The sequence below is a fragment of the Oncorhynchus nerka genome, linkage group LG10, assembly GCF_034236695.1.
Source record: "Oncorhynchus nerka isolate Pitt River linkage group LG10, Oner_Uvic_2.0, whole genome shotgun sequence".
NCBI lineage: Eukaryota > Metazoa > Chordata > Actinopteri > Salmoniformes > Salmonidae > Oncorhynchus > Oncorhynchus nerka.
The window spans coordinates 56,033,998-56,057,267 of record NC_088405.1 but is presented as its reverse complement, the minus strand read 5'-3'; the positions used below and the strand labels follow the sequence as shown (position 1 = coordinate 56,057,267).

Here is a 23,270-nt window from a genome sequence, read left to right as displayed (position 1 = left end):
TCATGACAAACTGACCACATGAATCCAGGTGAAAGCTATGATCCTTTATTGATGTCACTTGTTATATCCACTTCAAATCAGTGTAGATGAAGGGGAGGAGACAGGTTAAAGAAGGATGTTTAAGCCTTGAGACAATTGAGACATGGATTGTGTATGTGTTCCATTCAGAGGGTGAATGGAGAAGACAAAAGATTTGAGTGCTTTTGAACGGGGTATGGTAGTCGGAGCCAGGAACACCGGTTTGAGTGTTTCAAGAACTGCAACGCTGCTGGGTTTTTCACGCTCAACAGTTTCCCGTGTGTATCAAAAGGACATCCAGCCAACATGACACAACTGTGTCTGTGGAATGCTTTCAACACCTCGTAGAGTCCACACCCAGACAAATGTCCTAATGTTAAGGAAAATAACAGGCTCACATACACACGTTGAATACAAGATTTTGTCAGGCTTGTTATGGTTTTGTTCTACCTGTATTTGTTTACTGACCTTCTGTTGTAAACTAACACTACTGTTTTATTTGTATGTCAATTTTCTGTTGTTTTATTCATCTACTGCGGGTCAGGGGCTTGGTCAGAATAGCGGTAAGGGTCAAATATGTCACGCCGAAAATCACGCAGGTTAAAAGGTGTTTTGGTCTCCTCAAGAGCAACGTCTTCCTTCACCTTCTTCTCCACAAAAACGGGGAGTGTATGGGGTGGTGGTAGTGGCTCAGTCGCCTTGACAGGGCGAGGTGGGTGATCGATCAGGCAGTCAGGGTCCCAGTAAGGGTCACAGTCATACTCCATCCCTTTAATGATGATGGGAGGAGGACGAGGAGGTTGGAGAGACTTCTTAGGAGATCGTGGAGGTGGTGCTTCAACAGCTGGCTCCAGAGGTGCTACAGGAGCTGGCTCCATAGGTGCAGCAGCAATGACCACCGTAGCAGTTTGGGGTTTGCAGGCAGGGTTGTAGCGTGGGTCACAGAGGACTGGGATGGCCCCTGCAGGCAGGTAGACGATGTGAGCTTTACAGAGGGGGTCTTTGGGGTTGCACAGATACAGGACGTCAGTCTTAGTAAAAGAAAGTGGTGCTTGGGTAGTAGGAGTGGGCTGAGTGGTAGCAGGCAGTGTGGTGGTAGTAGGAGCTATGGTGGTGGGTGGTGGGGTTATCACACCCAGGGCATTCTGGTAGCTGGAGGCGTCTGGCCCATAGACCTGCTCCAGGTGACGCATCTGCTGATACAGCATCCTGATCCTGTCAATCTCATACAGCTGGGAGGAATATAGAGAGAGATCCACACAGGGTTTGAGAATGAGAGAGGGAGAGAAAGAGAAAATAAGTGATCAGGTGGGTTGAGGAATGGGCAGGTGAAAAGAACCTGTATTAAATTATGTTTAACATTCATTACAGTGATGACAAATCTTCTAGGGAGTGTCTCATGATTTGCTCCCTTGACTCACTCCTTCAATATGGCCGATGCTGTTGTAGAATTTGTAGTAGGACTGGAAATCAGGTGTGCCGCGGTGCCACTTGTGATCGACGTTCCGTTTGGGGCGTGACTGAGACAGGAAGCCACGAGCCTGGGCAGAGTCGATGCTGACCTCCCTCACAGCTGCATTTAATGGCAGGAACCATGGTGGAAGAGAGGGGGATGGAGAAAACACATTCAGAAAAAATAATTTAACCTTTTTTTCTTGCATGTGCGAACACTCGCGCACACACATACGCAAGTCAAACATAAATCAAAGAGTAGGCTACGCAGTAAAACAAGCACGTGCCATTGTTGTATTTTCTTTTACCTCTAGCCTTCAGTGGTGTAGCATCCAGCAAACCTGCAGAGCGGGATAAGGGATAGAGGATACCACAGGGTCAGAGGTGTTGAGAGGGGTCTTGCTACAGAAATATCTGCAGACTCAGAAGTTTAGGAAAACTTTATAACTTTCTATTTCATAAAATCTGTTTGCGTTATCACGTTTGCAATAGAAAGCTATGCCCCCGTTATATACGCTATATTTAGTTGCCAACTCGGCATACATGTTGGTTTAGAGTGGAAACAGACCTGGGAGTAGGCAACATAGTGTCCCCGTCAGGAGAACCTGAGAAATCATCCTTGCCACCTGGAAAACACACAGACACTTGACTGGTGTAAAATGCAGTAGGAATTCTATGTTCTTCTGCTTTGATCATAGACCAGACACCTGCTGTTCACTTAGTAGCTGTATTGGCACATTGGATAATAAACTGACTAGTTTCTTTCGCATTTGAAACTACCTACATCAAAATATCCTTTCATTTTTATCAGACTACACAGAAAGCTTTCAATTTACCACGTGAATCAATGAAATCACCTGTCCACCTTTTAATAGATTAATTACATTACACATGACCCTAAACTGACAAGTTAAACCTTGACTGAGCAGCAGTGATATTTTATATAGAATATAAAGATCTTCCCACTTCACTCCAGGAAAGGCTCTGGTGCTCAAGCTTATGTCCACAGCATCAATTAACTCATTTAAAGAAATCCTGTTTTAGACCCACGATCAATCATTGATGCATGCAATCAAACGTCCCCTTATACAATAATGATAAATATATTAATTAAATGAATCTAGTCAGGCCTCTTGACCAGTCTAATGATCAAAGCACATATTATATGAAGCAGATCATTTTCAAATAATTTTCTTACTCACCTGCACTCGTATCTCTCTTCACAGCCCAGTGTCAGTTTGAGACAACTTTACAGTTCATAAATACTGAACTCAATGCCACTCATAATTTGGGTGCTTTCCATTGGCTATTGACCCCAAGAAACTCCACCCCTTGCACCTCTACCATCCTTTTCTTCTTGAGACGTGGACATGGTTAAAGCGCTCATTAAGCACTATAATAAGTGTGTACCTGAGGGAATTAACAATAAAATGGAAACTTCAAATTAAATAGGCTTACAACTCGTAAAACCGTGACAGCCAGGCACCCGCTGAGGGCAGAAAGTGTGCATGGGGTGGTAGGGTCCCTTGATGTTTTGGCCTCACTACAGCTGCATTTGGTCCTGTTAGAAGTACTCTTCAGAAGAGATACATTGTAGACTCTCTCTTCATGTCATATGTATACCAATATGGTATTGCATGATGATCATCAACTGACACACGTATGCCAAATGAGTTCTAAAATGTCCCAGTACAGAATACTTGAAACTTCTCAACCCCTTTTCAAGTGAACATCTGTTCAGACATATGTTGGATTCCCAGGGGGTAATATTAGCAAAACAGACATTTTCTTGACAAAACCTGCTTGAACAGCAAAATTAACCCCTTCTCTCAAAACAGCTGGGGTTTTCCGTTTTAACTTCTGTTACTTGGCAAGACAATAATTAGGTTGGGGGTGTAGGGTTGACTTCTGTTTCAAGTAACGAACACTGAAAAAGGATATCAAAAGTAAGTCTTTACTGCCTTGTCACGGGTTACTAACAAAATGACAACACTTTTGTTTTTGAGGCAGGCCTGCATCACTAAAAGTACACCGAGCATAACCACAGAACAACCTTATAGGTCATCATTAGCAGTTTGCACATTCAAATTATAGGGCACTGACAACTCAAATAGTCTGTATGAGATGGATTAGTATAGAATGCTACTACACACAAACACACAGCAAGCTTCTGGCAAATTGCTGTCAGAGCTCATATTGCATTACTTAACTATCACACTAAGAGAAACAAATACATTGTACCTCTGCGATCTTTAAGGGAAATACCAGTACCTTGTCATCATGTTCTCTGCCGGGCATTGAGAAAGCACACAGATAATCACTACCCTCCATGAACCAGACAGGCAATGTGGCAAGGGGCCACATCCTTTAATTACTACTATCTAAAAACACCCAAGGAGGAACATTAGGCCTATTTGTACACCTACAGAAATCATTTGTATAAAAATGTTTTAACATCAATGGAAAAGGGGAACTGAGGAGTTGCAATATGGCTGTAGGGGCCTTCATCTGGGCTGTAGTCGTGGCATAGGGAGATTCAGAGGCCCCCTGAATGGGCTAGAGCCACACCTTTAAGGAGGCAGAGGGGCGTTTAAACCGGTGTGAGGGGAACAGGGCAGGAATCTGAGAAATGGGCTAAAACAGTGGGGAGACCCTGAGAGACACACACACACTCACCATAATAATCAAAGAATATCCTGTAGTGATACAGCAGAGGATTATAAACCACTTTCATGGCCAGCATGTCCTGACCAGTCTATTCTCACCCCCTTCAAAAGACATACATTCCAAGGAAAATTAAGTTGTGTTTTGGGGCACACATTAACATACTACATGACCACCATTATATGGCAGACAGTGGAAATGTCATATTATATCCTTTAGGAGCACTTCGTCATAATACTGCTAAAGGTATTCTTTCCCAGCCACGCATGACACCTCTCCCAATGCTCCACATTAGGGATAAAACACAATGTTCAATAGTATTTAGGCTGGGTATCTAAATAACTTTGTGACAACTGCTGATGTAAAAAGGGCTTTATAAAATAAATTTGATTGATACAGTGTAAAAATCTATGGCATGATGTTCAAAATATGCTATTCGTCACTGGCCTTGGCCACAAGTTGGGATGTTGTAGCTGAGACAGCTATCCTCCTCAAGACCGAGGGGTCTTGATTACAAAATACCTTCAAGCTACAGTTGAGTTCACTTCATTCTGTGACACTACATTATTTCCTATTCTAACAACAAAACAGAGTCTCAATGCAAGATAGATAGGGTCCAAACAAACACTTTATTTCTGACTTTTCATCTAAACATTCACTTCATGTCACATTTCAAATACCTCTCATGTACCGTTTGCCATCTGATCTTACTATCCTCCACTGTACAATCCTTTACAGAAATATGGTTAACAGGCAGGGCAAGAATGTCTTCTGTATGTCACCTCCCATGTGGCCCCCATGTGATCTACTCCAGTGGTCGCGCTCTGCCAGTGCTGTCAGACCGAGACAAGTGCAATGCCTCTTAAGATTGCCGGCAATTGCCCAAGACTCCGCCTCTCAACACAAGCCAGTCTTAGTGGCCCCACTTAGAATGTAAAACCACAAGGAAGCATAGCATGTTCCACGACCAGTTGCACTAAATTCCAATAAATTGGAGAAAATGGTGAAACAAAATGACTCCTGGGCTGTTCAGGGAAAGAGACAAGCTGTGCGACTCAGACAGCTATACTAGCAGCTAAAGGGCCCTTTTTGGGTCAAAGATGAGACAGCAAAGGTGCAAGTCAATATTAGGCTTATTTGTGTTGACAAGGGGTAGTAAGTTAGGAAGGGTGATCAGTTCCAGTTATAGTCAGTTTTGCATGGGTTTGCACAGCGACTCTTGAGGTGCACAGGCTGATCACCCAGCAAAGCTGTCCAGAACCAGCAGCAACGTAGTTGGATGTTTTCAATGGATCTAAACCTTTGTGAATTCACATCAGAGACACAGCATCTGGGCTGTGCTTTCATTATAGTGCAAAACCCACCCTAGAGATCCCTGGCAATGTTATTTGCAGCAACTGCGACCAAGGAATTCCTACCCTCTGGTGGAACTGGATGAGTGGTGCACCCTGTGAGTCAGGAAGTGCTGCTTTTGCAGTAGGTCTGATGAGTTTATCTACCTGCACAAACAGCACTTTTGACACCAATGGGCAAAAACAGCAAGTTCAGTGGATCCCACCATTTATGGGGTGGCAGGCTGCCTAGTGGTTAGAGCGTTGGGCCAGTAGCCCGAAAGCCAGAAACTATGTAATTGGGAAAATACAATGAAGTGGACTTCTTTCTTTCACCAAAATGTTGGATGACCACGTCAGATTTGAGCAGATAGGACGTCTGCCTTGTGACAGAAGTGCTCACATTGCGGTAGGTAGGACATAACCATTACCTGCACTGTAAGCACTTTATTACATAGCAGACAAGCTCCCCCCCACAAAGCACATTCTCAGTAAACATTGTAAGGCACCAGGGGTCTCAAAACATTAATTTAATGGTATGTAATTAGGGGGCGAAGTGTTAAAAAGATGCAAGCAAAATGTTTATGAATAGACTCTTCCATGTTCCCACAGTCCACCACACTCACCCGTACGAATGGTCGGTAGGGAATTGAAACTAGGCATTGAGTTGGCAGATAGTTTGTCCCACTGTCTGAATAGGCTGCTCCAGGCAGATAGTTTGTCCCACTGTCTGAATAGGCTGCTCCAGGCAAGTTGCAGGTACTGGGGAAATAATATTGCATGTTAACATCTGAATAACAAAGCATGAATCCACAATATCAAAAATCCATAAATAATGTAACATTGTAAAAACATTCGCGTAGCAATGACCATAGCCTCAATCAAACTAATGGAGGAATTGGTGGGTGTGGGGATTGCAGAGGTTGATTGTAAACAAACGTTTTAGCCACGTGACCTTCCCTCACCCACATACAATCCACACGAGGACATCCCTGTAATAGTAAATGTACGCGCTACGAAAAGTTATTAGAGCGCCAATCTATTGCAGAATAGCTAGCTGGCTTCGAGTAAATAGGTTTCAGTGCGCAGTCAATTATTCTCCAAAATACCGAATGTGAAAGTGCACTTTCAAAATGAGCTAATGTACGAGTCATGACACATTTAGCTATTATGACAAATCAAACAATATAGTTGGGTATATCTAACTAGATAGACAATCGATCTGGTGATGTAGTTCAGAGCTAAACAATCTTTGGGCTCTTTGAGATTTTCGTCCTTACAAATGCAGCAAATGAAAGGTAACATTTGTGCCACTTTCTTCAGGGGTCTTTACCCTCCTTCCGAAATCTCTTTGTTGCGTAACTAGCTAGCTAGCTAACGTTAGCAAGCTGGCTAGTGGCTACACACAATCCGGCGTTTCCACACATTAATCATGATACAGCAAAGTTACGGACAAGTTCCATAGCGGTAATTGCCGAAAGATGTAACTAATTTACGAAAACAATTTCTGGTTTGATGGTCAAAGCAACATTGATGCCTGAATAATCCGAAATAGGAGCGCGCATGTCAAAGGCCATGGACAAAGTAAATCCACGCGTTTTATGTCTCACGCAACACAAAAGGACAACCAATTCATTATATTGGTCTTCAAATAGACTAAAACGCAGACTTCCTTACCGGTTGTGCGGCTCACTTCTTACAAGTCCAAATTCTTTACAGAACTATTCACACAATTTCACCACTCCACTAACAGCCTATGTTTTTGTAAACAAAGAAGCACATGGCTTCACAGCCATATCTTTTAAACGAAATCAATTTTCCTCCGCTCATCAAATAGTACCGGCACTCCATTTCTCATTTACTGGCTTTTCAGACATGAAAAAAGTAGTTGTTCTAGAGAGACTTCCATCCTATATCAACGAAAGGATACATTGTATTTTTTTTTAACGAATGTCTTCAAAATGCTGCTTCGATGTTGCAAAACAGGGCGAGGCAAGCCGCGAGTCCTCAGCGGTCATCCCTGTCCGTGCAAACCGGATGGATGGAACCTGTGACGCATAGGGTCAATATGTTTAGAAAATCTGTGGTACGAGACTTTGATTTTACTTTACCTAGCTACAGTATTTGATCATCTTGGGTAAACATTTATCCCTGACACAATTAGACTTTGTAATATAAACCCTGAGCCTCAAATACATTTTTTGTTTCAACATTTCAGAACTCGGAACCAAGCTGCATTATGCCAGTCTACCAGAGGGAGGCAGAAGCAAGCACGCGAACTGGAAGACTTACGCCTCGATCACACAGACAGAGTTTGCATTCTGGTACACCAGAAGCACATTCATTTCCAATGGAACGCTGCGTTTGCTTTACAGCAAGCAGAGGCAGTGTGATCAGGGTGTAAAATCTGACATGTGACAGCAACGCCTGGGCAGAGGAACGCGACCTCAAACTGTTCTGTCCCTATTTTATAGCTGCTATACTAGCAGTTCTCAGCGTCAATGTTATTAAGGTACGAGGCCAAAGTTTACAATACTGCAACGCTAGCCAGCAAAGACTATAAACTACTAGGAAAAATCGAGCAAACTTGTTTAATAATTAAACCCCGCGATTGGCATTGTGGGTGTTTATCGAAGCAGAAGAAGGTCCACGAAATCGGAATTACAGTCAAGTCACTGTGCTGCTATCAACAGTTGACTGGAATCCACACGAGATCTGTTCTGTGAGTTGATTGGTTCTCAATCAAAGCAATGAAGTAAATCGGCGAATTTATCATTTGTGCAGGAGTCTCTGACGCAATAATCCACATCAACTGCTGTATATAATTGTGCATCTGTCCAGTGTTCCATCTAAACCGATTTTACATGAACAGATAATGGCTTTGTCTCGGGTGTTTTTCCGTTTACATGGCTATTTGCGACCCATATCGAAAACACAGGCTCCTTTGGTCTCCCGACTCATACGGACCCAGAATGAAGCGAGGTGTTGGCAGTGTACTGCTGCTCCACCGTCGACGAGTTGTCGCTGGCAACTTCAGGAAGAATGCCTTGGTGAGTGTCTTGACTATTGTTTTTTAAAGTTAAAAAAAAAAATCTGCGCTTCCCTTTACCAAAGGCTATGATTCTTTGGCATTTAATTCACTCTAGTTTCCTATGTGTTTGTTATTGAAGTTCAAGTTGTTCATATCAAAAACAATTTTAATCGTCTCGTGTTTCGTAAACAATAGGTGTGGACTAACAGTGAAACTGCTTCCGGGCTCTTCCTAACAATGCAGAGAGAAAGAAAATAGAGAAATAATAAAAAAGTAAAACACGGAATAATAGCTTACCAATGAGTAACGATAACTTGGGTATGAGTTAATGGAGATATATATGTACAAGAATACTGAACAAAAATATAAATGCAACGATTTTACCGAGTTACAGTTTATATAAGAAAATCAGTCCATTGAAATAAATAAATTAGGACCTAATCTATGGATTTCACATGATTGGGCAGGGATGAGGCAATGGGTGTGCCTAGGAGGGCATAGGCCACCCACTTGGGAGCCAGGCCCACTTACAGGGGAGCCAGGCCCACCCACAGGGGAACCAGGCCAAGCCAATCAGGTTGAGTTTGTTTCCCCACAAAAGGGCTTTATTTCATATAGAAATAATCCTCAATTTCACCAGCTGTCCGGGTGGCTGGTCTCGGACGATGAAGAAAAACGATGAAATACGATGAAGAAGCCAGATGTGGAGGTCCTGGGCAGGCGCGGTTACACATGGTCTGCGGCTGTGAGGCCGGTTGGACGTGCTGCAAATTCTCTAAAATTACGTTGAAGGCGGCTTATGGTAGATAAATTAACATTACATTATCTGGAAACAACTCTGGTGGACACTCCTGCAGTCACCAGGCTGATTGCAAGCTCCCTCAACTTGAGACATCTGTGCCATTGTGTTGAGTGACAAAATTGCACATTTAAGAGTGGCCTTTTGTCCCCAGCACAAGGTGCACCTGTGTAATGATCCTTCTGTTTAATCAGCTTCTTAATATGCCACACCTGTCAGGTAGATGGATTATCTTGGCAAAGGAGAAATTCTCACTAACATGGATGTAAACAAATGAATGCACTACATTTCAGAGAAATAAGGCTTTTTTGAATATGGAACATTTCTGGGATCTTTTATTTCATCTCATAAAACATGGGATCAACACTTTACATGCTGCGTTTTATATTTGTGTTCAGTATAACTAGGAATAAAGTGACATAGTAAACAGTAGCAGCAGTATATGTGATGAGTCAAAAAAAGGTTGTTCGAAAAGGGGTCAATGCAGTCGTATGGCTTGGGGGTAGATGCTGTTTAGGGTCCTGTTGGTTTCAGACTTGGTGCATCTCTACCGCTTGTCGTGCGATCGCAAAGAGAACAGCCTATGATGACCTCTATACCAGTGGGTCTGGATGGCATGGAGCTCAGCTACAGTGATGTACTGGGTAGCACCTACGCTCTGTAGCGCCTTGCCAAGTTGTCATACCAAGTGCAGATGCAGCCAGTCAAAATGCTCTCAATGGTGCAGCTGCAGAACTTTTTGAGGATCTGAGAGTCCATGCCAGGTCTTTTCAGCCTCGTGTTACTTGAGAACCAATGTTGTACTTTCAAATTAAAGTTTATTTGTCACCTGCGCCGAATACAACCGGTGTAGACCTTACAGGGAAATGCTTACTTACAGGCTCTAACCAATAGTGCAAAAAAGGTATTAGGTGAACAATAGGTAAGTAAAGAAATAAAAACAACAGTGGAAAAACAGTAGCGAGGTGCGTACAGCAGCGAGGCTATATACAGTAGCGAGGCTACATACAGACACCGGTTAGTCAAGCTGATTGCGGTAGTATGTAGATATGATGAAAGTGACTATGCAGATATAATGAACAGAGAGTAGCAGCAGTGTAAAAGAGGTGTTGTGTTGGGGGGGGGGGGGGCACACAATGCAAATAGTCCAGGTAGTCATTTGATTACCTGTTCAGGAGTCTTATGGCTCGGGGTAAAAACTGTTGAGAAGCCTTTTTGTCCTAGACTTGGCACTTCGGTACCACTTGCCATGCGGTAGTAGAGAGAACAGTCTGTGGCTGGGGTCTTTGACAATTTTTAGTGCCTTCCTCTGACACCGCCTTGTGTAGAGGTCCTAGTTGGCAGGCAGCTTAGCCCCAGTGATGTACTGGGCCGTACGCACTACCCTCTGTAGTGCCTTGCGGTCGGAGGCCGAGCAATTGCCGTACCAGGCAGTGATGCAACCAACATGCTCTCGATGTTGCAGCTGTAGAACCTTTTGAGAATCTCAGGACCCATGCCAAATCTTTTTAGTTTCCTGGGGGGAATAGGCTTTGTCGTGCCCTCTTCACGACTGTCTTGGTGTGTTTGGACCATTCTAGTTTGTTGTTGATGTGGATACCAAGGAACTTGAAGCTCTCAACCTGCTCCACTACAGCCCCGTCGATGAGTGGGGCGTACTCGGTCCAATATTGGACTTTAATCTGGTACATTGGTTAGAATAGTGTCTGGACCTGACACTTGACTAGGCCAGTTTCCATATTATACACTAATATTTACTTATAAATCTAACATTTGAATCTTCAGAGCTCAGCTATGGAGGACTTGTTATGCACTTTGACTATGTGTGGCTACGGGATCATTGCCGCTCTGCCTCCTGCTACAACAGCAAGACCAACCAGAGGAACCTAGATACGTCACATGTGGAGCTGAACATATGTCCCGCCAACACCAGGGTGGATGATGAGAATCTCTTCCTCACATGTAAGTCTTGGTTTGAAGATTGCTTTTCTCAACTAAGAGAAAGCCCACATTGTGAAGTAGCCTGGAACTTGACCACTGCCAATCCTGAGATAGTTACTGCATTGTTCAGGGAGACCTTTGCCTCTTGTAAAAGGCTATAATGACATACTGTAGACAGTGCAGACATTGCTACCATATGATTTATTTCACACTGTAACCATTAAATCCCTTACTCTGGTTGCAATCAGTCATTTCATTTGAGGTCGTATATCTAGGTCTGTTTGATGTCGTCAAACTCTAAATCCATTGCACGTCATTTGATGTTTTTTCAGCCCATTTCCTTTTTGGCAGCACTGTGATATATGCACCTATTGCTACTCGTCATTATTTGGAACAGTTATTGAATGTATAATAGAAGGAATTGCCTTTGATTTGTGTACCCCAGGGCCTGATGGTCATGTGACAAAGTACAACCTGAGTTGGCTGGCTCAGAACAGCTATGAGGGACAGAAGCAGAGTGCCATGCAGCCACGCATCATCTGGAACTCTGACATCTATGCCAATGCCAAGGTGTCCCCTGCCAATTGGGACACGTTTATGACCTGTGACGATGAACTGAAGAAGTTCCTCAGGAACTTTCTGCTGTATGGCATTGCTTTTGTGGAGGGTGTCCCACCAACTGTTGAGGCCACAGAGACTGTTACCCAGAGGGTCAGCCTCATCAGGTACTGGCCTCTTAGGGAATGGGAAGTGGGTGTTCAGGGGTCTTAAAAGTAGCTGCATACCACCCACCACAATACATACAAACAGAAATGGTTTTAGAATGGGAGATTATTTAATAAGGGTTAGCTTGTTACAATGCTTGTGTTAAAGCAACAGTGCATTTAAAAAATGTATTTGACCTTTGTTTAACTAGGCAAGTCAGTTAAGAACCCATTCTTATTTACAATGACTGCCTAGGAACAGTGGGTTAACTGTATTGTTCAGGGGCGGAATGACAGATTTTTAATTCAATCTAGCATTCAATCTAGCAACCTTTCGGTTACTAGCCCAACGCTCTAACCACTAGGCTACCTGCTACAGGGAAGATGTTGGTTTCCTTAATTAACAACAAGCCCTTGATACTTTTGCCATGTGAACATGCACAACAAACTTTTCTCAGCACTTAGAATGGAGTGTGGATTTGTCAAAGAGGAGAAGAGAGAGTAGTGGTACTGCCTTCTCATTAATCCACCAGGTTCATTGAGGACTCCATAGGTGGTGTGGTTTTGAAGTTTCCAATGCCTGAACCAGCACACTAATCCCTCTTTATACTAGACTCTAATTTGGGGTGACGAGGAGGGAAGGGAGGGAGGAAGCAGTGTGTTAGAAGAAATGCATTGCACATGGTTGCCAGATGAGGCCATTCTTCTAGTCCAGTAACACTGTTTGGCCATCAGAAGTAATCGCCCTCCTTCTGACACCCCAAAGAAACAAAAGATAACTCTTTGGAGTAAAGTTGCCATTTATAAACATGTTTGAATTGCTCTTGTATAGTGTTGTCGATATTCTTTTTGAGACGGCAGACTCTACTTTGTGTTTTCATTCCTGTTTCCTATTAGGGAGACTATGTATGGCAAGATGTGGAACTTCACTTCAGATTTCTCCCGAGGAGACACTGCCTACACCAAACTGGCCCTGGACCGTCACACAGACACCTCATACTTCCAGGAGCCTTGTGGGTATGTATTCAGAAGATGTTCACACATGGATGGGTGTTAATTGTTTGAGTTATCATGGCAGGTCAATTTAGCACGACAGCACACATGCTGATCTGTATCTTGGTTAGGTTGAGATTCCTCTTCAGATGCAGACACGTTAGACATCCATGTAGGTTATTGTGTTAGGTGATTACAATGATGTGGTCCTCTGTAGCTGAGTTGAGAGAGCATGGTGCTTGCTACGCCAGGATAGTGGGTTCGATTCCCGGGACCACCCATACTTTAAATGTATGCACGCATGACTGTCAGTCCCTTAGGATAAAAGCGTCTGCTAAATGGAATATATTGTTAGTTAAATGGACAGTTTTAACAACAGGTTCAGCATTGTGGAACAGGCCATTCCTTTTGGAAGCTGCAGTTTGACACTGTTTCAACACCGGTTTATGGCTTTTTTTAACTGATAAGATGCAAGGCAGATGCACATTGCTATGGCACCGATTTCTTGAATCTTGATAAAACAAGATATAGTGTGATAGGCTCCACCTAGGTGTCCCATGAAATGACAGGGCAATGCGCCATCTATTGGGCATTTCATCACATCATGTGACTTACTTTGATGCCATTGACTTTGAATTACAGGATCCAAGTGTTCCATTGCCTTAAACACGAGGGAACGGGAGGAAGAACACTACTCGTGGATGGATTCTATTCTGCAGACCAAGTACTCCAGAAGACACCTGACAACTTTGAGCTGCTAGCACGGGTGCCTATCAAGCATGAGTACATTGAAAATGTCAGCGACCACCGCAACCACATGATAGGCATCGGCCCTGTGCTCAACGTGCATCCCTGGAACAATGAGGTGTACATGATCCGGTATGACCAGTCTGTTTTCATTTGAGATGTGAATGTCTCCCTGAATGTCTTGCTTTAAACATATCTTCCATTGTCATTTTAGGCCATACAACCTCTAACCAGTATTTGTTAGCTATTAATTCACAATGTTGTACACATTTGAGAAATGCTACACCCATCAATATGAATGAAGTCCCTTGGGAGGGTTCTTTGTGGGAAGCTCAGGATCTTTTGCTCATAATAAAAAATAATAGTGTATACAGCGTAACACTTGTTAATCCAGAGCTAGATCCTTTGAGCTCAATGTTATGAATATTTAATCTGATATTGAGGATTAATATGGTATCACCTCCTGCTTGGTTGCCTCTCTCACAGGTACAATAACTACGACCGGGCAGTCATAAACACTATCCCCCATGACGTTGTCAATCGATGGTATGTGGCTCACAGACAGTTGACCACAGAGCTGAGGAAGCCAGAGAATGAGTTGTGGGTCAAACTGAAGCCTGGAAAGGTAAGGAAAAACAGATGCCTTTTCATTGATCTAGACAGAAAGGATTCATCACTACATGTTGATATAAGAGGGGGGTGGGGGACATTCTGAAACCAGGATTGGGTTTCAGGGGATGGGTAATGTACTACAAAATCATACACAAACAATACAGTATGTTCCCTCTTTTTCTGGTAGGTTCTCTTCATTGATAACTGGCGTGTCTTGCATGGTCGGGAGTCCTTCACAGGCCTGCGGCAACTGTGTGGCTGCTACCTGACCAGAGACGACGTCTTGAACACTGCCCGCTCCCTGGGTCTGCAGGCCTGAGTGAAGAAGAGTCTCCAGCCAAAAGCTGCAGCCCTGCTTCCTCAGAATACAGCCGAATACAACAAGCCCTTAACCAACAATGCAGTTCAAGAAATAGAGTTAAGAAAATATTTACTAAATAAAGTTTTAAAAATGTAATCAAAAAGTAACACAACATATTTACATAACAACAACGAGGCTATATACAGGGAGAACCGGTACCGAGTCAAGGTGTGGGGGTACAGGTTAGAGGTAATTTGTAAAGTGACTCTGCATAGATAAGTAACAGTTAGTAGCAGCAGTGTAAAAACAAGGGGGGGGGGGGGTCAATGTAAATAGTCTGGGTGGCCATTTGATTAATTGTTCAGCAGTCTATGGCTTGGGGTTAGAGGCTTTTAAGGAGCCTTTTGATCCTAGACTTGGCGTTCCAGTACCGTTTGCCGTGTGGTAGCATAGAGAACAGTCTATGGGTGACTGGAGTCTTTTACTATTTTTAAGTGTTTAAGTGAAGAACATGGACTGTGATCTGCATTATGCATGCATATGCTCTTGTTAGAACAACAATCATGTTTTGAACTGGAACTTAACATATTGAGATGTTTAACATATTGGCTTTGTTTTAGGGATTAGTTTCTAATCTTAAAATATTATAGTATGTCTCAATCACTACAATTACCAGACATTTTGGATTCATGTATTTAGGAACTTTTGCCTTTTTCAATACCCTTTTTCTTGATTTGATTGAATAATCAAACCTTATCCCAGTCTGCTGTTCCCACATGCTTCAAGAGGGCCACCATTGTTCCTGTTCCCAAGAAAGCTAAGGTAACTGAGCTAAACGACTACCGCCCCGTAGCACTCACTTCCGTCATCATGAAGTGCTTTGAGAGACTAGTCAAGGACCATATCACCTCCACCCTACCTGACACCCTAGACCCACTCCAATTTGCTTACCGCCCCAAAAGGTCCACAGACGGCGCAATCACACTGCACTAACCCATCTGGACAAGATGAATATCTATGTGAGAATGCTATTCATCGACTACAGCTCAGCATTTAACACCATAGTACCCTCCAAACTCGTCATCAAGCTCAAGACCCTGGGTCTCGACCCCGCTCTGTGCAACTGGGTACTGGACTTCCTGATGGCCGCCCCCAGGTGGTGAGGCTCTATCACCGCCTGGTACGGCAACTGCTCCGCCCACAACCGTAAGGCTCTCCAGAGGGTATTGAGGTCTGCACAACGCATCACCGGGGGCAACTACCTGCCCTCCAGGACACCTACACCACCCGATGTCACAGGAAGGCCATAAAGATCATCAAGGACAACAACCACCCGAGCCACTGCCTGTTCACCCCGCTATCATCCAGAAGGCGGGGTCCGTACAGGTGCATCAAAGCAGGGACAGAGAAGCTGTTTTTCAGTCTCTATCTCAAGGCCATCAGACTGTTAAACAGCCACCACTAACATTGAGTGGCTGCTGCCAACATACTGACTCAACTCCAGCCACTTTAATAATGGAAAAATTTATATATCAAATGTATCACTAGCCACTTTAAACAATGCCACTTAATATGTTTACACACCCTACATTACTCATCTCTTATGTATATACTGTACTCTATACCATCTACTGTATCTTGCCTATGCTGTTCTGTACCATCACTCATTCATATATTTTTATGTACATATTCTTCATCCTTTACACTTGTGTGTATAAGGTAGTTGTTGTGAAATTGTTAGGTTAGATGACTCGTTGGTTATTACTGCATTGTCGGAACTAGAAGCACAAGCATTTCGCTACACTCGCATTAACATCTGCTAACCATGTGTATGTGACAAATAAAATTTGATTTGATTCTATTGGGTGGCTCTCTTTTGTTGTCAAGCAAAGACAGACTGACATGCATTAAAACGTATCCAGCATCAAAGGAACATTTTTAAAAAAAAACATTTTTTATGAGTGTCATGCATTCTTTTATAGTTTAATGGTGTTATGTTGTCACAAAATGTTGAACTCTAATTAGTTGAACTCAAATGTCATTTTTTTCCGTTCTGGTGATTCTAGAATGAACTATCGCGTGGCTTGGATGGGAGGTAGCGCTTTTTCCTGAAAAGTCATGCGCATTGAACACACGTGTCCCCCTCAGTCTCATTGCACACCGAAGATGGCGGACGTTGAAAGTAAGTGGTCTGCAGCCCGTCTTTGCACAGCCTAACGGTACTATTTATATAGCTGGCTACAAGTGCTACGCAATGGGAGGTGTGTGAAGTATGTGTAGCTAGTTACGATGTTTATTTACTTGGAAATTGTTGCATGTTTTTAGCAGCACTGCTGCACCCTCAACATGGAGGCATGGTCAAATAGGCGGCCACGTTCGCAATAGCCTTTGCTGATCTAGTGTAAACCGTGTGACTATCCAACTAGCCAGGTCTATGGCAGATGTATTTACCTGCGTATGCTTCCAGATGGTTTTGCAACCTTGCTGAATTTTGTTAGCAAAATGGCCAGCTAACTTTAGTTAGCTTAGCAAGTCGTAATAAGTAGGTAACCGTAGTAAATTGCAAGTAGATTAATATACACATGTTCAGTTAACTAGCTCGTTAATTTGGCATATCCGAGTTATGTGGCTGTTTGTAGTTATACAAGTTGCTGTGAACGCTGGCATAGTACCTCGTTTGGTCAAATTGACCGTAAAGGCCTATTTTTTTTATACCATGTGCAGGCCGTGTCGGCCACGTGGGTGTGCCTTACCAAATCCAGTGTGGGCTTCCAATGATGGATGACTTGAACTACCGATAATTCTAACTCGTTATTTAACGATTTCTTCGTTGTCTGAAATAGCTCACAATAATGGTATACGTATGGAGGTGAGATCTATTAGTTATCAACCACCACCTCTGAAAACGGGGGATCCCCTGTAGATAAACGTCATGCCATGGAACGAAAAATGTAGTGAGTAGTAACGTGTCTCTCTGTTTTTGCTTTCAAGTGAACTCTGCCAAAAAACAGAAGAAGAAGAAGGAAAAGACAGTTTCTGATGATGAAGTTGGGGTAAGTCCTTATTATAATTGTTATGCTCCAGTTGGCTAAAAGCTTCTCACTGTTATAGATTCAAATGGTATGAAAATGGTAGTGTATATTTTCCTAAATATATATCTATTTTTTACAGGATATTCAGGAGAGTGGTGATTTCCTCATCAAACCAGAGTCCAAAGTTGCCAGTCTGGACACATCTCAGTGGCCATTGCTGTTGAAAGTGAGTTTTCTTTGTTGCTTGTCATCTATCTGTAGAAGCAGGATGCTGTATCTGAAGTGATGAACTTGTTTATCCATTCGCTGAGTGCTGCTGGGCCCTGGCATTGCAGCCTCCCGTGTCTGTTCTTGACTCAGGGGGTTCAGCGGCCTGACTCTATGCTTTTGTCCCCAGTGTTCTACTGGGGTAACTGTTGGGGCAGGTGTGCTGATGCGTGTGTCAAGGGCCCGGTCACAACTAAGACGAGCGTAAACTCCTGATCACATGCACGTCCCTTTGCGGTTACATTTAGTTATTTCTAACTGTAATTAGTTTGTTTAATTCTAACTCATTGTGTTGCAGAATTTTGACAAACTCAACATTCGGACAGCTCACTACACACCTTTGCCAAATGGCTCAAACCCTTTGAAGAGGAGCATTCAGGATTATGTTCGGTAACTCTTGGTTCTTAATTATTTTCTTCTGTGTCAATTTTTTTTATGAAGCCACATGATGAATGTAAATAGATTGCACTAGCACTATGTGCAAAGATGACTTCTTATCTATCACCCTTGTCTGATGGCTCTACATGGATGCATTTGAAAGTATTGACGTCTTGTCTGTGATTTCATTTTGCTCCTCTTCTCTAACCCCATGTCGATCCATGTGATGTGCAGGACAGGCTTCATCAACTTGGACAAGCCTGCAAATCCCTCCTCTCATGAGGTGGTGGCCTGGATCCGACGTATCCTGCGAGTGGAGAAGACTGGCCACAGTGGAACCCTGGACCCCAAGGTGACCGGCTGCCTCATTGTGTGTGTGGACAGAGCCACACGACTGGTCAAGTCCCAGCAGAGTGCAGGTGAGTCGCCTTGTAAACCCAACCCCTTCCTGCTCGGACTGTTTACCTCCTGCTGGTTATGTAAACACATTAAGATTGGCCACTCCTTACTACTCTTCTGCCGTCTGTTTCAGGCAAAGAGTATGTGGGAATTGTTCGGCTGCACAATGCTATTGAGAATGAGCACACACTTGCTAGGGTAAGTTAATAGGTTGTCTTATCTTAGCATGGCTCAGCGTTTTAATTTAACTGTAAAATTATACCTTTTCATAGGAAGGTTTTTGACATGGATGTGAGATGATGAACGTGTTTATCCATTCTCTGAGTGCTTGCTAGGGTCCTGCTTTCTCTGTGGTGCGCATGTCTGTTTTAGCCATGCATGTCTGCTGTGTCCCGGGATCCACTCTGCCACCTCAGTGTTCTACTGGGGCAGCTCATGCTGGAGACAGGGGCAGGACTGGAGGGCCCTGCGATAACAAAGACGAGTTGACACACCTGATCACACATTAGAAAGGAAATGGGTGATATACCCGTGTTTTGGGAGTTCGTGGTTAATCCAACACTTCTTTTTTCTCTCTTTTTTTTCTTTTAGGGAATTGAAACCCTCACAGGTGCTTTGTTCCAGCGACCACCTCTCATCGCAGCCGTTAAGCGGCAGTTGAGAGTTAGGACCGTTTATGAAAGCAAACTCATTGAGTATGACCCAGAGAGGAGATTGGGTAAGGAATCTAATGCATTATTTCCTCATGCTCTGGGGGCGTACTTTTAATACATGAACTTCCAATTCAATATCATTAAACTAGAAGCTGTTCGCCTAGAGATAATAAACTAACCGCGCTTGTTGCAGGTATTTTCTGGGTGAGCTGCGAGGCGGGGACCTACATCAGGACCCTGTGTGTCCACCTGGGGCTCCTCCTGGGTGTTGGTGGTCAGATGCAGGAGCTGAGGAGAGTTCGCTCTGGTGTTCTGGGAGAGAGGGTGAGTCGCACCTCTTTCTCAATCCTTTGGCTGTGTCTTGTCAGTGGTTAAATTGAAGTCCAATGTGTTGAGTTCAACTCTGGGCCTCTCCCCAGTTCCGGTAATTATTTATTGGCACAGAAATGGCATAGTGGCTCTGAGTAGGAAGTAGATATGCCCAGCAACCTGATTCCACTCTAGCCAGCATGTTATGAAAATTATATTTAGGCCTGTGTTCTGTTTGTGTCATGTATTTTAGACTCCTTCAATGTTGGAACTTGTTCTCTGCAGGACAACCTGGTGACCATGCATGATGTGCTGGATGCTCAGTGGCAGTATGACCACAACAAGGACGAGACGTACCTGCGCAGAGTCATCTACCCACTGGAGAAGCTTCTGGTGTCGCACAAACGTTTGGTCATGAAAGACAGTGCAGTGAGTGATTTCGGCCTTGTAATTGATAGTCTGGGTGTCATTTTCAAACTGACCTTGTTTAGAGGACTGAACATTTCTTTAAATAAACTGTGGTTTATTTTCTCCCCAGGTGAATGCGATCTGCTATGGAGCGAAGATAATGTTGCCTGGTGTCCTACGATATGAGGATGGCATTGAGATGAACCAAGATATTGTGGTGATAACAACCAAAGGAGAGGCCATTTGTATAGGTGAGCAATAGAAATATGCTGTTCTGCAAAGCAATTGGGAGGTTTTTCCAAAAGGCCACATGATGATCTCATAGGCGGCATTAGCGCTTTGTGCAAAGATGACCTATTATCTATCACCCTTGACTGATGGCTTTGAAAAACCACATTTTCTCCATATACATGTTTTATGTTCGTGTCTCAAGTTTCCCCCTTTGATTTTTCAGCTACTGCCCTCATGACTACTGCAGTGATCTCCACGTGTGACCACGGTGTCGTGGCCAAGATAAAGAGGGTCATCATGGAACGCGACACCTACCCCCGCAAGTGGGGCTTGGGGCCCAAGGTAGGAAGTCTTCCCATTTTACGACGTTATGCTTTTAGTGCACATTGTTATTCTTCTTACTAGTAAGATTTTGATTTGTAATGAACAGGCCAGCCAGAAGAAGATGATGATCCAGAAGGGACTGCTGGACAAACGCGGCAAAGCCAACGACAGTACTCCATCAGACTGGAAGGAGGGCTACGTAGATTACAGGTGTGAAGCCAGTCTAACAGGCGCTTGATAGAGCAGTGGTGTTGAAACCTACATGTTCTGATTCTAGTCAGCAGACGGTTATCCCTTTCTGGTCTGCCCCGTGGTCTCTGAGGGAGTCAGTCTGCAACATCAACTCTCAAAGCTCAGCAGAGGTCTGGTCATCCGTTCTGCATGTCTGGCAGCTGAGCTGTGTACACATGCATAGCTATTATTTCCCACCCATGTGGGTTAACTTGTGAGGAACTTGATGACTAGTTTGTGGATGTAGGTGTATTTGTAAATTAAATAAGGTATGCGTCTGAAACAGTGAGACATGTTGCCTTCTCATTTTCAGTGCGTCCAAGCCCAAGGCTGAAGAAACCGGCAATGGGGACGCAAAGGTATGCTAACATAAGTTTATACTCGGGTATTGCTGGCCACAGGAGGCTGCTGAGGGGAGAACGGCTCATAACTATGTCAGGAACGGAGCAATGGAATGGCATCAAACACCTGGAAACCGTGTGTTTGATACCTTCCACTAATTCCGCTCCAGTCATTACCACGGCCCCGTTCTCGCCAATTAAGGTGCCCCCGGCCTCCTGTGGTATTGGCACATGCCAAATAAGCAGTTTATTCCACATAAATTAAGCTCATGAGATGGAGTAAATGACAATTTCTCAATCTTTCAGAGGAAGAGGGAAGACAGTGATAGTGATGCTGCGGCAGCCTCTGCACCTTCCACTCCATTGGCAGAAGACCCCAAGAAGGAGAAGAAGAAGAAAAAGAAGGAAAAAAAGCAAAAACTGGAGCACCCAGCTGCAGAGGCGGCGGAGCCAGCAGCAGAGACCGAAGGAGAGGTGGGTTTCTGCTGCTGCCCAGACTGGACAGCTGTATAATCTTGTGGCTAGAGAAATTCTGGTCGTAGCAAGGGACATACTGACCTCATGTTTTTCGGCGGTAGTTTTTCAGTAACTATACTGGTAATGTACAGTGCGTTAATAATGTGCCATGCCTACGAGTGCACAACCAGTGCAGACAGTTATCCCTTTCCAACCTGCCTGTGGCTTCAGAGGGAGTCGGTCTGCTACATTATTGGGGGTGTGAGTCATTCGAGCATGTGAGCATCCGGTCATGTTGGGTCCTTACATTTTCCACATCTACTTTGTTAGCAAGTCGCTACAGCCAACATTCACTTAAACTGCAGAGAGCATTTTCCCTTAGAACTTTGAATTGCTTTCAACATTTACCCAAAGAATAACAAATCTCCTTATGCGCAGGTGGGCGAGAGTGCCAAGAAGAAGAAAAAGAAGAAGAAGAAGGAAGCGGATGCAGAAGCGGAGTGAAGAGCTTATGGACAATGAAAGGACCATAGAATTGTGAGGGTCCAGAATGTGTGCCTGCAGATATTTATCCTACAGATGCAGCAGGTGCTGAAGAGACAGCAGGCGGGGCAAGAACCGAGTATAACATTTTTTGTTTTGTTAATCTGTCCAGAATGACCACAAATGGCGAATCATAAGGGGCTAGTCTTATGATCATACGGCCATTCAGGCCCTACCCATGCCTGCGACATTCAGTCTACCCATATCCGGGACTTTCAGGCCTCTACCCTACCCAGGCCCGATTGCTGCTTCCAAATTTAAAGCCCGGCCCTACCCGAAATCAGAAGTAACTTCCTCTGTTAATAAATCCATTAGCGACTTCTCTCTGTCACTCAGTCCCTGGGCACAAGGCAGCTGGCTCTACATGCACTGTGTGAATATCCACAGCAGCGGCTCCACTTAAGCTTCTCTGCTCAATAATCGAGACCTGTTAAGTACTTTTGTCACACTAAACTCCCAACTCAAGGAACATTTATTTTCTGTGAAATAAATCTCTCCTGGTGTTTATTTGCGGTTGAAGCACTTCTGACACAATGTTGAGACTTTAGTCTGATGTGACTAATGTGCAGCAGAGCACTAGCAAGTGGCCCAGCTTAACATGTTAGTGATCAATTTAGTGAGACCCATACCCTAGTTATTTTATGAGTGAAAACACAGGCCCAAACCTGATGTATAATGTCGTGGTTGGGTAGCAGAGCCCTGATTTCAACAATCTCTGTATGACCATGCTTTTGTACTCCAATCTTGTTTTTACGTGTTTTAACTACTGTCCCTATGTGGACTTTGGTTTACTCTGGGCGTACCCTCGACTGTGTGAAATGCCACGGGCATTGTTTTTTTATATTGTACCTGTAAATACAAATGAGCTGTAATCATAAATTGTCATTTGAAATGAAATGGTTTTTGTTGTTATGCTGCTGTTGTCCTGTCTACCCAGTGTCTAGGATCTGAGGCTATTTTCTGCAGTATAATGACTTGCAGGGGGAGAGGTAGAATCATTGAGTTTTGTATTCAGAAGTACTTTTCACACCAACTGATGGTGAAACATGACCAGTAATATGGTGTAGGAGGAGGGAAATTGAATTCAGTTTGAAAGTGCCTTACA

General features: G+C 43.7%; 3 protein-coding genes and 4 non-coding genes across 9 annotated transcripts; 6 read left to right on the top strand and 1 right to left on the bottom strand.

The window, feature by feature from the left end:
* Nucleotides 1-29: 29 nt before the first annotated feature.
* LOC115135674 (uncharacterized) lies at nucleotides 30-7,495 on the bottom strand. 3 transcript variants are annotated; one of them, XM_029670581.2, is made up of 6 exons: nucleotides 7,143-7,495; nucleotides 6,092-6,227; nucleotides 2,039-2,096; nucleotides 1,779-1,811; nucleotides 1,440-1,591; nucleotides 30-1,250 (listed from the first exon to the last, which is right to left on the bottom strand). In XM_029670581.2, exons 3-6 carry the CDS (start codon nucleotides 2,085-2,087, stop codon nucleotides 549-551), a joined length of 936 nt encoding a protein of 311 aa, XP_029526441.2. In that variant the 5' UTR covers nucleotides 2,088-2,096; nucleotides 6,092-6,227; nucleotides 7,143-7,495; the 3' UTR covers nucleotides 30-548. The 3 variants fall into 3 exon arrangements, with proteins under 3 accessions (XP_029526441.2, XP_029526442.2, XP_029526439.2); XM_029670582.2 differs by lacking the exons at nucleotides 6,092-6,227; nucleotides 7,143-7,495 and adding an exon at nucleotides 2,673-5,290; XM_029670579.2 differs by lacking the exons at nucleotides 6,092-6,227; nucleotides 7,143-7,495 and having other exon boundaries at nucleotides 2,039-5,290.
* A 371-nt stretch (nucleotides 7,496-7,866) lies between these two features.
* Nucleotides 7,867-16,454, top strand: LOC115135673 (trimethyllysine dioxygenase, mitochondrial-like). The gene is made up of 7 exons (XM_029670578.2): nucleotides 7,867-8,515; nucleotides 11,081-11,257; nucleotides 11,682-11,961; nucleotides 12,838-12,957; nucleotides 13,576-13,812; nucleotides 14,167-14,305; nucleotides 14,480-16,454. Exons 1-7 carry the CDS (start codon nucleotides 8,341-8,343, stop codon nucleotides 14,609-14,611), a joined length of 1,260 nt encoding a protein of 419 aa, XP_029526438.2. The 5' UTR covers nucleotides 7,867-8,340; the 3' UTR covers nucleotides 14,612-16,454.
* A 92-nt stretch (nucleotides 16,455-16,546) lies between these two features.
* LOC115135671 (H/ACA ribonucleoprotein complex subunit DKC1-like) lies at nucleotides 16,547-23,062 on the top strand. The gene is made up of 15 exons (XM_029670575.2): nucleotides 16,547-16,775; nucleotides 17,585-17,646; nucleotides 17,765-17,851; nucleotides 18,191-18,282; nucleotides 18,505-18,689; nucleotides 18,803-18,867; nucleotides 19,261-19,387; nucleotides 19,516-19,646; nucleotides 19,917-20,060; nucleotides 20,170-20,290; nucleotides 20,494-20,612; nucleotides 20,701-20,804; nucleotides 21,139-21,184; nucleotides 21,473-21,640; nucleotides 22,061-23,062. Exons 1-15 carry the CDS (start codon nucleotides 16,712-16,714, stop codon nucleotides 22,124-22,126), a joined length of 1,581 nt encoding a protein of 526 aa, XP_029526435.1. The 5' UTR covers nucleotides 16,547-16,711; the 3' UTR covers nucleotides 22,127-23,062.
* LOC115136550 (small nucleolar RNA SNORD17) lies at nucleotides 17,903-18,112 on the top strand. The gene has a single exon (XR_003864659.1). It is a non-coding gene; the product is annotated as a small nucleolar RNA SNORD17 (small nucleolar RNA).
* Nucleotides 18,333-18,412, top strand: LOC115136543 (small nucleolar RNA SNORD83). Its single transcript, XR_003864652.1, has one exon. It is a non-coding gene; the product is annotated as a small nucleolar RNA SNORD83 (small nucleolar RNA).
* On the top strand, nucleotides 18,961-19,171 carry LOC115136551 (small nucleolar RNA SNORD17). Its single transcript, XR_003864660.1, has one exon. It is a non-coding gene; the product is annotated as a small nucleolar RNA SNORD17 (small nucleolar RNA).
* Nucleotides 20,345-20,422, top strand: LOC115136542 (small nucleolar RNA SNORD83). Its single transcript, XR_003864651.1, has one exon. It is a non-coding gene; the product is annotated as a small nucleolar RNA SNORD83 (small nucleolar RNA).
* Nucleotides 23,063-23,270: the final 208 nt, after the last annotated feature.

Bases quoted from the DNA above. Each gene is read 5' to 3' on its own strand.
- LOC115135671 (XM_029670575.2), top strand. From the start codon at position 16,712: ATGCGCATTGAACACACGTGTCCCCCTCAGTCTCATTGCACACCGAAG. The intron at 16,776-17,584 runs GTAAGTGGTCTG...TTTGCTTTCAAG, and splicing joins GAAGATGGCGGACGTTGAAA to TGAACTCTGCCAAAAAACAG. The intron at 17,852-18,190 runs GTGAGTTTTCTT...ATTGTGTTGCAG, and splicing joins AGTGGCCATTGCTGTTGAAA to AATTTTGACAAACTCAACAT.
- LOC115135673 (XM_029670578.2), top strand. From the start codon at position 8,341: ATGGCTTTGTCTCGGGTGTTTTTCCGTTTACATGGCTATTTGCGACCC. The intron at 8,516-11,080 runs GTGAGTGTCTTG...TTGAATCTTCAG, and splicing joins ACTTCAGGAAGAATGCCTTG to AGCTCAGCTATGGAGGACTT. The intron at 11,962-12,837 runs GTACTGGCCTCT...GTTTCCTATTAG, and splicing joins CAGAGGGTCAGCCTCATCAG to GGAGACTATGTATGGCAAGA.
- LOC115135674 (XM_029670581.2), bottom strand. From the start codon at position 2,087: ATGATTTCTCAGGTTCTCCTGACGGGGACACTATGTTGCCTACTCCCA. The intron at 1,812-2,038 runs GTCTGTTTCCAC...CCCGCTCTGCAG, and splicing joins ACTATGTTGCCTACTCCCAG to GTTTGCTGGATGCTACACCA. The intron at 1,592-1,778 runs GTAAAAGAAAAT...CATTAAATGCAG, and splicing joins TACACCACTGAAGGCTAGAG to CTGTGAGGGAGGTCAGCATC.